The sequence below is a fragment of the Bombus impatiens genome, unplaced genomic scaffold, assembly GCF_000188095.3.
Source record: "Bombus impatiens unplaced genomic scaffold, BIMP_2.2 scf_0478, whole genome shotgun sequence".
Taxonomy (NCBI): Eukaryota; Metazoa; Arthropoda; class Insecta; order Hymenoptera; family Apidae; genus Bombus; species Bombus impatiens.
Genome location: NT_176897.1, coordinates 230,976 through 242,734, shown reverse-complemented (window position 1 = coordinate 242,734; position 11,759 = coordinate 230,976). Strand labels below are relative to the sequence as shown.

Below are 11,759 nucleotides of genomic sequence, written 5' to 3'. Positions count from 1 at the left end.
CCGAGCGCAACCTGACCCTCCCTCCCCGCGCTATAATGAAAGATATTAACTACAATTTTATATCGAATTACCGCTGAAACACATTTCAAATTAGTTGGGCGTAGCCGCGCCACGTAGCGGAGGCGCCGAGGTTGCCGTGTCGCCGATTGGCTGGCTAGTTAGCGCCGCTTTCGAGGATTGGTCGAGCAGAAGGAGCAGAGGGGAATGTTCAGGGCGTGCCACGACGCCGATATGGCCGCCCAGGAACGTACGGAGGCGCCTGGTCTGCTCAGTGCGAGCAGATCAGTCGAGGCAACCCGATGCACACGCACGCCTCGCCCCAGCCAACGCTCCCGACACCTCATCATCAGACGCAACGCATTCTCTCCTTCGACGATCGCTCCGATTCGAGCGCGATCCCATCGAGATCGATCGCGTCGAAATCACCCGCGAGTTCGATTGCACGCGTGTTTCCTTCGTACGTGGTGCCGACGAGATCGACGACCAGAGATCCAGAGAACCTGGCCAAGCGCGAGTCGCGCGAATCCACAAGACCGGGCTCGAGGATGACGTCCGCTAACGGTTACGTGGATCGTTGGTGTTCCATCGGCGAGAAGGCAGACAGTCTGATATTGTGAACCATCGAGTTTCGAGCGATAGCCGGTTGATCGATGTGACGCAGTTGATGGGATAAAAGAGACGTTGAAGTTCGGTGAACGTGAGACGAGGAACAGAGAGAGGTAGTAAACCGGTTCGGTGACTGTCCGTTAATCGCGGTGCGATCCTAGTGATTCTAGCCGGTCGAACGATCCAGTGTCTTATCGATGGTTGGAAGGAATCGCGTCGGCAACACGAGTCAGCTCTATTAAGCGTTCTCCTTAGCAGAACAGGTATAACGAGCGCGATTAACGCGGCGGCGATTGGTTGACGCGACGGCGAGTTCTCGACGGTGCACCTTGTGTACGTGTACGGGTCGTTTGGGACACGCACTATCGCGGGAAGTAGCGATAGACGGAGAGAACGAGAGAAAGGGAGAGAGAGAGAGAGAGAGAGATAAAGTCGGATCTTTTATATAAAAAATAATTAATAATTAAACGGCCGAAGAAAAGAAGAAAAAGGAGAGCGGAAATGGCCGGCGAACTGGCTGTTACGCGCGGCAATTATGTTAAGTGGCCAATTAGCAATTAACCAAGGAGACCAGCGGAGCGGCCCCTTAATTGCAGAGAACAAGAGGACGACGAAGAAGGTGGAGACGGAGGTGGAGCGACCGAGTGAACGGGAGGAAGCGCAAGGTGCATCGTAACCATCTCACGCGCCATTTACTCTCTATTCTCGCTCTGAAATCGACCACGAGATTCGTCGAGACTCTCCGTCCGAATCTTCCGCACCGACGAAAGTTCGACCGCACCGTGACGCCAAGTATCGCGTTCGAGAAGAATTGGCGAAGCAACGGAAGGAAAGATCGTGCAACGTCGCCGTAAATTCGAACGATAGCGATCCGATCAATGGGAGGAATGTTGGCAAAGAACGCAGAGAGACACTGGAAGAAGAGAGAACGGCGTACCGAGGGATAAATCGGATACAGTGAAGTGTAGGTGCCCGCGGGGATTCGGTGAAACGAAGTTCCTAACCCGAGGCGACGCCGTCACCGTCGGCAAGATTCTGTCTCCCAGGTACCGGGCGAGTCCTGGGGTGGCGACAGAGGCACCTGCAGGTGCCCGTAGCCCGAAGGAACCACCTACGTGTACCGTGATGACGGTCCATCATCATCAGAATCACCACGTGGCGGCTCGCAGCGGCGTCGCCGTGGCCAATAACGGTCTGAATCTGAGCAGGATGTCCGGCCTCGAGGCGCACAGGCTGGAGAACATCGTCGAGAGGAACGGAGTGAGCGTGGAACGTCTGTCGAATGGGCTCGACGCCAGGAACAACAATCACAGCAACAACAACGGTCTGGTGGAACGCGGCGACGCATCGACCACGATGCCGCAGAGATCGCGATTTATGATCACCGATATCCTCGGTGGCGCGTCCAGCAAGATGCACCAGGCGGGTCTGCAGACTCAAGAACCGCCCGGCAGTCCGCCCTCCACGCCGAGGGACCTCAGTGTCAGGCATCAGTCGAGAACGTCCTTGAACAATAGCAACCTCGACGAGGATAGCGACGCGAGTCATCACGACGGTGCTTCCGTTACTTCTAATGGTAAGCGGTCAATTATGTCCTTATCTCGGTTTCGTCGACGCGCGTAAATATTTCCGCGAACCAACCTCGATTAAATCGTTACGCGGAATAGCTTCGGAATCGTGTCCAGCGAAATTCGAGAGATTCGCCGCCTACGGTATACGAGACACGAGCCTCTAATCGTTGGTCGTCCGCGTTGGCTAATTGGCCGACCGACGGTAGAAGGAGACGAGAAACGGAAAAGAGAGAGGGAGGGACGGGGAGGGAGGGGCGGTGGGGAGAAAATAAAAGAGGGAGACACAGAGAAGCGAAGGAGGCGCGAAATTAATTTCGCCACTCGGTTTGTTCACCTGACCGCTCGCGTGGACTTTCACGAAGGTGTCAAGGACATTTATGGGGCGGACTGTCCCGACCGGATGTTCCACTCGGTGAGAGATCGTGTCGGCCGTCGGTGGTTGTGCGAGCGCACGAAACGCAACTCGGACCGTGCTACGAGAATCGAAAGATATTTCCCGGGAGATGGTAGAACCGTCCTCCTGCTACGGTCGTCCCATTCTCCGTCTTCGATCCGCCTGTGTCCCTACGATCGTTTAGGGTTTTTAATGGTCTGGAATCGGACTTGGGCGCTCCAACGCTTTAATTACGTTACCCTCGTTTGTTTCCTTTAACTCTTGTATTCGTGAGCCGCCGCCTTCCGCCGTTTAGCACCCTCGGGGCCTCCCAGTGCCAAGCGAATTTACCGTTCTCGCTCGCACTCTGCCGATCCGTTCAGAGAGGCAAGTAGGTAAACGTCTTCTCCGCGAGACGACCGCGAGAGAGGGGACGCGCAAGAAAATCTTTTTACCGGAAAGGGAAACGCCGCGTATACGTGTACGTTCCGTGTTAAAGGAACCATTTTCCACGAGATAAATCTCCACGGTTAAATTACAATCAATTCTTAAGAGAAGAAAAAAGAGAGGGAACGGCCAGTCGGTGTCTAACGCTTCCTTCATTCATCATTTCTGACCTGTTACGGACCTATCGCGAGTTTACCTCGGTCCTATCCTTTAATTGACCGATGCTTCACGGCTATTGACCCTTAAGGATGCCGAGGCATCGGCCACTGCGTAATACGTACCTACTGCCGTGATCGATTTGCCTTTCGAAATTTCATAGAACGCCGCGGTTTTTAACGATCCAATGATTTTTCGTTTTCGGCCCTCGTCCACTAATTAGAGGCCATCGCGGTTTTTTCGAGTTAATGGAATCCCGAATAATCGTTACCCGGTCGAAGCTCGCCATTTCGACACTTCCGTCCATTATTCTACGCTCGTTCTCCTTTATAGATACTATGACGTACCTGTTTTTTTATTTCCACCGATTCGCCGACCCGTAACTCGAAATTACAGCCGTAATCGCGAGATCGTGTTCTCCTTTGTTTATACAAACATCGGACGCCACTTCCTCCCAGGGAGAATGTTTGGAACCGCGTTAGCGATTAAACGTCGGCTACACGGTGATATTTCTCTAGTTACGATTATTAGAGAAAAAGAGAAGAAAAACGCTAATTACAGGCATTTGTCAGTTTCCAGCTAGCTTCGGAGCCGCATTGACAGAGGCATTGGGAGAGCACGGCTAATACCAATCATCTCGAGACGATTTCCGTCAATTTACAACCAGCTTTTTACCCTTCTCTCCGCGTTGTACATTCCCGTTTTACGTTTGCCGTCGATCGACGCTCCACGGTACTTTCCTTCGAGGCTAAGTTCATACGCTTACATCGTAATCGGCTTATTTTGCACAAAAAGTACATTAAGAACAATTACGCGCATGACTACGGCTACGTGATTAGAGACACGGTTCCGAGCACTAATACTGCTTCTGACTGTGAGAACCGAATAGACGGTTTCTCGCAAAAACGGAAACAGCCTTTTATCCTCCTCTAAACAATTACTCTCGCTAGGTAAAATCACGGATCCCTCGTTTCTTCCCTCGACATCGATCTCTCGTCGTCTAACCGTGTTATACGCTGCGAGAAATTGCAAGAAATCGGGACACCTACGAACTTATCCGCCGTTTCGCGATTCGTTCGTCAGCGATCCTCAACGTGACCGAATCGTCGGTCTCGGAAATCTCGAGAGTAACGCGAGAGTAATCGCTCGTCGATAGTCGTCGTCGTTGCCGGATCCGCGTACCCGCGGCGAAGCGTGCGATTCGCGATAAAAGAACGGCAGAACAACCTCCGCAGTCTCGTCTATTCTAACGTACCGAGCGATCGTAGATCGCGATTCGCAAAGTTGAAATATTCCTGGGAAAGCGTGTGTCGCGATAGCTGGCCGATATATCGTTGTCGACGTTTTTCTTTCCACCGAATAACGTATGCTCGAGGGCCGTTATCAGTCGCGGTTAACCTCACACGCGGCTAATCGTCGCCCCGGCGTCGACTAAAGAATTAATGAAGGCCAATTAGAAGGAGTAACGCCGTTGTAATTGCCGGTGAACATGCTTTCCGGATGATCGAACCGGTGATTATACACGATCCATCCTCTTGATCTATCAGCGCTTTCGACGCCAACATCCTTTCTTCCCATATCTTTTCTCGCCTGATCAACTTTTTCCACCCCGATCGTTTAACAGGCGCGCCGATCTTCCTACAAAACGTCGATTCGTAATTATTTCGCTTAATCCGTATATCCCTTGATAGGACGTTCGTCTTCTTCGTATCGTTTCTTTTACTTTTTCGTTGCCTGTGCAGCTGCGCACGAGCCAAAGGACAGTTCCAGTCGCGTTGTCGTTTTGCCTCGGATTATCAACATCGTTAGGATATACATCGTGCAATAATAAACCAACTCCGGGTAAAACAATGTCAATTGTTCACACAATGTGTGAGACAGTATAAATGAACGAACACGATCGCAAGGTGACCGATTTTTCAGTCTCAGTCTCGAGCGATTTTAGCAGCGATCAACGCACAGCCTTTGGCGAATCGGTTAGCACCGATCGAGTCAATCTACGGTCGACTCTGTATTTATAATTATCGAAAAATATATTTGACGGTTTTGACATCGAGCAATCTCGTCGCTAAACTACCACACGACCAAACCATCCTCGACACCTGGTTCAACGAGGAAGAACGAGTATCGAGATACGTTCGCGACGATATCAAAGTAGAATTCCTCTTTAATACTGAAAAAAAACCGTCGTTGTCGACGCGATGTGTTATCTCGTACAGCTGTTTTGTGTGCATATCTAATCTCGCGGGAGTAATTGTCGGTACATGCGCCGTTGTCCATCTTGCTCGTTCATTCCAATAAAGAATTAATGAAAGCCAATTAAGAAGAGTAACGCCGATGTAATTGCCGTCGGACACGCTCGCACCGCGTCGGGCTCCACAATTTTCCACGATCAATCGTAGATTTTTATACGCTTCTGCGCGTCTATTATTCTTTCCGATAGAACCTATACGATAAGACGCTGCGAAATGAAAAATCAAACTCGTATTCTCTACAGTTTCTATGTTGGCGTTTCCACTTTCCTCGCTGCCACCTATCACGCGTAATTTTACTATGAAAATAGAGACAGATTCGATGGTAAATCGTACCTCGTAACTCGACTTCTGTCACGTTTCTGCAATTTCATAATTTTATTAAAACAACTGAAAAAATGGAACCTATAATTACGGTATAGTTCCACTCGATAGACATCGTAACGATCGTTGTTCCACTTTAGATATTTAAATATCGTTGCACGTTGTGCGCGTTCCGTATACCTTTACATTTTTAATTTCCCATAAATGCATAAGCATCCGCGATCTGCTCGCAAGATATCGAGTACAGTAGTGCGTTCGATGGAATCTTCGGGCAAACGCGTGAAATGCTTCGCGAAATAGAGAGTTTCTCGAGCGCGTGTACAAATCGTTTGTAATCGGCTTACAAAGCCAACATTCGTTTCTGGCACTCATTGTTGTTGGTTTCTGGCGTCGGGCCGGAAGGATCCGGGGGCCAGCCAGTTTCACGCCCTTAAAAGGGAACCGACTTTTCGCGCGCGACTAATCCGAGAACCGGAAATGATTGGCAACCGTTTAGATCTCGGCGCGGATTAGGAATTCTATGAGAGGCGTCGTAGCCGCCGAGCCGAAAGGCGACTTCGACTTCTTCGTTCCTCTTTGCTATTTCTTTCTCTTTTTTTTCTTTTTCTTTTCTTTTTTTCTTTTTTGCGCCCCATACGAGAACAGCCTGACAAACGAGAACCGGCTGTCACCTTTTTGACGAGACTATCTGCCCAGGATTAATCCGTGCTCCGAATAATCGAGACCTGGTACGCGCTTCTTTATAGAAACGTCAAAGGATATCGCCATGAACATCGTAGGAACGGGCTTGAGATTTCTGAAAGACTCAAAAGGGAAAAGGGTAACCGAAGGAGCCCTTCAAAGTCGACTCTCAACGATTCGAATCGAGAAGAATTAATTGCGAGAAAATAGATTTGGAGATTAGGAAAAGTTTCAGCCTGCGAGTAGAATTTCCTGTAAGTGCCCAGACACGCTTTTTGTTCCACGCAACGATTTCTTACCAGTGAGATATCCTGCATCGAAGTACGTCGTGTTTGTGCATTGATGGGAAATTAAAAGATGCGTAAAGTGGTATTTTAACGGATGGAAAGAACGTCTGACTCGATGCCGCTGTTTTACTGGTTGGTTCTAGCCAAAGAAACATAAATTCGCGTAAATATCAGTGGGAAATTTCATCTTGGAAACTAGATCGTTGGAAACTAGTCGGTCGATGCGTAAGAAACATCGTCGTGGATTCTATGCTTTTGCAACTGTGGTAGCACACGCGGACGACGAATTGTCAGATTTCCTAAACATTCCTCAGCACTGAAACGCCAGTGAGCTACATTGCTGTCGTTGGGATTTGTGCGGTTGGTTTTCAACGTTCTCTTAATGAGATTCGCGATCGCAAATCCTCTTAACTAGCTTGTTCCAACGTTGACAGCGCTGACCTCGCTTTGCGCTACCTTTAAACAGCCAACTTCTACATTGTTTGCTGCACTGGAAATTATACGACTGGAGATAAAGCGATCGTCCAGACGATGCAACCTGCTAAGTAAATCATCCATAAAAAAGTATAAATCGAACGAATGGAGATCGGTGGAAAGAAACGTTGCGAACACGAGGGTGCAAAGGCACCGCCGTCATGGTGCTTGAACTTCGAAGGACGCGAGCGGGAACGTTGATCGCGAGAGGGGTAAGGTTAAACTGTCGTCGTATCGTAGAAGCATAACGACTATCGAGGAACGTCGTTGTACGCGAACATCTCGTCAACTTAATCGGGTCAGGGTGTATTGTTTCAAACGGCTGACTTTGCAAGCGCTCGAATAATTAATCATGCTCGCTTAATCTAGGATCGGCCACTTTGTAAACACTGGACGCTTTCCACGTGTTGCGAATTAACCGTACCGATAATCCAGCCTGATTACATATCTCGCGATATTTCTGTGTATCGTGAAAACTCTATAACGCTATGATCATTTTTCAACCGAAGAGTTTATTTACTATCGGACGAATCGCTAAACGGTGTGCCTTCCTTTCCTCGACACCTTACAAAAATTTCTAACTACCTCTTCCGGTAATTTTCGGTTCCTCCATTCTCTGACGGGCTTATTATTAACTCGATAACGAGGAACAGTCATTCTCGAGGCAAGTGGAGCTCGACGCCGCAAGAAAAAAAACAAAAAAAAGAAAAAAGAACGCCCCATTCGTCGACGTCACCGAGGTTAATTGGCACCGGTATCTCGGTTTGCCGAAATTTCCTTCCACGTATTACGCCCAATGCAGTCGCAATTAACACGCGAGTATAGTCACGAACGTAACACACCCACACAACCGCTGTCGCCAATGTGTACCATCGACTACGTACAGGAAGGTAGGAAGGTGGACACGTGTACACGAACCCCCTAGAGTAACGTTGACGACTGCTAGGAGGCCACTTGGCGAGTCGCTAACACGACTTTTGCGTGACCAGGAGGCCGGCCTTGATATCACAAGGACCGAGTTTCGGCGTGGCAGGAACGAGCAACGAGTGTCTACGTGCTGCCATTTCAGCGACCAACTTTCCATTATTCCACCTGTACTTTGCCCTACGAATTTTTACACGCTAACACCTTCTAGGGACCGTCGCAACCGCGTCCCCGATGCTCCCCTTTTGTTTGTTCGACGTCGACGCTTCGCCTCTTCCAGCTCGAATCCCTGTTACGACTAAACGAACGATTCAAATTTTAGGAAGATCAAGCTTCCACCGGTTTTCCGTCAACGCGCGTAGAACGTTCGATTCGTCGATACAAGTAAATCCGATTTGAAGCTGAAACGAGTCGCAACTATGCGCTTTCCCGTCGGCCACTCGCAATTAAGGCAAGCTGCTCGTTGCTCTGTACTTTGTTCCGCTCGCAACTCTGCGGACCCGGTGTCCCCGTTTCACCCTCCATCTTGATCCTGCCTTTTCATCGTCCTCGGCCTCGTGTATCGGAAACGATGTTTCTCCGGTGATGGAATTAATTTCCCCCTGACCTCTTCCGGGGACTGCGTTCGAAAACCTGGTCGATCGAATCGTCGACGTTACATCGACGTTCGAAACGATAATATCGCCGGTCCGTAACGAATAAGAGAAAATACGTGCGGTCGACGAAACTGCGTAAAAGTTCTCCGGTGTCCTAGCTAATTACCTCGGAACGATCGCATGGTGCAGTAGTCGTATTCCTATTCACCGGTCACGCGGAATGCACCGATGAAATTCGAGAAACGCGTTCGTTATGGACCCCGCGAAACCTTAGGCTCGCATAATTCGATCTGACAGTAACTCCCGATTGCATTTTTCCCTATAATGTTTCCACGCTGCGACAGATCGTTCTGCGAGCCGACACTCGACACCTCGCCGTCCTTATTCCGCCGCTGAGATCCCTTTAAAAACGAGCGCGAGGCTTCGCCTGGACGAAATTGTTCGTCAAACGATAAAAGAAGACGAGAAGCGTTCCTAGATTTATTTTCCAGCGTGTCGATCGCTGACCATGGCAATTAAGAATTCGACTATGCACGTCAGGATACTAATTCGACACCAGCATCGGCGTAATTTGTTTTTCAAATTCTCGCCCTGACGATTTATCCCCGCCGGGGTGACTGCAAATAGAGTGGGCAGGCAATAAAACGTTAACCCTATAACATTATCTCCGGTGTTCTCTACCCCCAAAGGTGGTGACACGGTAACACAATACACAAGAGGGGTCAAATTCTACCCCCGTCGGGGACCACCACCCTTCTACACGATACGAGAGAGGGTGCGTACAGGGCAAACTAAGAAAGGGGGTGTGTGACTCGAACGGAGAAAGCTAAATTCCTACGCTAAATTCTCTGAATCTCTCAGCTCCATTTTTATCAAATATCCTCCCCACGACCTGTTAATTGCCAATGACAAATTGCAAACTACACGTTAGCTGAACATTCTTCGGCTGACTAAACGGTTTGTGCATGTACGAACGATTATACGTGTACGAAGAATAAACGACGAGATCGTAACGTGAAAATTCAACGTGCTGACAGAACTCGGTATAGCTTCGAGTTAACCTGGACAGATCGTAAAAGCAGCGATAATAAAAGTTTCGCAAACCGTTGCTCCGCGTTGCTTTATGACTGGCGGAGATAGCTGGAAAGAAAGACGAGGAACGAAGCGGAGAAAAGAGGGCGGACGTATGGGGGGGCGGCACGGAAGGGTGGAAAGTCCTCCATTGTGCGCCGGTAGCTACGATTTCATTTGCTTATTGCTTTATTTCGTCGCGGGCTGAGCCGCGCGGCTAACTAGTCCGCAGGTGTGCGTTTTTACCCGCAAAGCTGGCGCAATGCCGTTAACATTCGCGGAATGTAGACGTAGACCGCACGTAACAGTGCGCGATAAAAAGCGCCACGCGGCAGAGGCTGCGATCGTCGCGTTCGATGAGAAACGCTTAACTCGTCTCTTTCATCCTTTTATTTTAGTAATATCGAGGCATAACGTAGTTCGTAGATTTTAATTGCTACGCGATGATACGTCTGGTACTTGTCTTAATTCGTACTTTGCAGTATCGTTGTCTCGATAGTCGATGGTTACATGGCTATTTCTTCGCTTTTGTCTTCGGTCTGTCTTTGAAATAAATTCTTTTCTTTGTCATATCAAAGCGGAATACAATTTTACAATTTTTAGTTTACTATACAACGATCTATTTAATAGATCGTTATGGGATCCCAATACCAAGGTCGTTGAACGATCGACACGCTCCTCCTAAACCTTTGCACGAATTCGAGCATATGATCTACACGAATGTAGACTAATCTATCCGACAAATAATCGGCAATTGCAAGACCAAGGCCGGAAACGTGGAGTTGCCGAATGTAACCTACAAAGTCTCACGGTAGATTTAATCGGATTTAATCGATCGCGGTGGATCGGTGAAAAATACGCGTGGTTGGCCTCTCAGAGCGACGTAATCGGTCGGCCGAGTATGTCCGTTCCGCCGTAATCGTCTGTACATCCTGCAGGTGTCGCGTTTCGTTGTAAACCGGGCAAACAGTACTTCGCATGGACTTAAACGAAGACGATACCTGGTCAGCGACGTGGACGCGACCGTGCTGGCACTAATTACGGCAGCGAATAATTGCTCGATAAACATCCTGTTAATCTCACTTTTATGTTCCATACATTGTACGGTGTCGGCGTGCTGGTGTAGCACGCGAGGGCCTCGATTTCCCTCTCTGTTTTTCGCACACGAAACACGACAATTTTCATTGGCGCATACACGCCGTGTATCCGGTACACCGGCATGTTTTTTTTACGTCCGTTGCGACAATTATCTGTACAAACTTAATTGAAGTAACGCGACTCTACGACGGTCGTGTAATCTTCCTCTTGTCTTTACGGAAAAGAGGGACAGAGTAACATTTTCGAGAGTTTCGACGCTGCGATCCGTTAATTTCGAAGCGAATTTACGCAGTGAGAAATCGAGCGAAACAGTGAGAACAATAAAGTTTTCGTGGCAAACATGTCGCTAAACAATCTCGAGAGTCTCGACGCTTAGATTTCGAACTCGTACGACGAAAACAATAAAGTTTATGGAAAACGTGTGCTAGGTGGACAGCGCGAGATGTATGTTGTTTGTTGGAAAGTCGCGAAGAAGACGGTGGCCGGTTCTCGAGGAAAAAGCGAATGAAACTCGGAGCATCTTGTAACAGAAAGAGGTGGTGGAAAGAAGTCAAAAGAATACTGTCACCGGGGAAAGGAAGAAAAATGAGTACTTTGGAACGGTTCCGGAGTCGCTGTACACTCGTGCTTCCATGGTAGAAAAGAGTCTCTTCATTTTTCATCGAATTAAACCGATGGTTGATCAGAGCAGGAGAAAGAGGAAGATAAAAGGATAAGCAGTAAAGATATCTTTCAACGTCCGGCTTGACGTTGATCGTTTTCATTTGGAGAAGTCGTCGTCGTCGTTTCGATCGCGATCGTACATCGCAGAAAACGTTTTTGCGAATCTCCTTCGAGAGCATCGGCTCCTATTACCGGTCGAGGCAAAGTGAAACATACTTACAAAGCGGAGAACAGGC

The 11,759-nt window shown here is 48.7% G+C and overlaps 1 protein-coding gene across 1 annotated transcript in view; it reads left to right on the top strand.

Annotated features, from left to right (window-relative positions):
* The first annotated feature begins 203 nt into the window (after window positions 1-203).
* The window catches only part of LOC100740223 (homeobox protein B-H2-like), a 27,753-nt gene continuing 16,197 nt past the window's right edge, over window positions 204-11,759 (top strand). Inside the window, exon 1 of the mRNA XM_003490764.4 lies at window positions 204-2,182. Coding sequence (XP_003490812.1) covers window positions 1,732-2,182 — 451 coding nt within the window. The 5' untranslated portion in view covers window positions 204-1,731. The remainder of the gene's footprint in view (window positions 2,183-11,759) is intronic.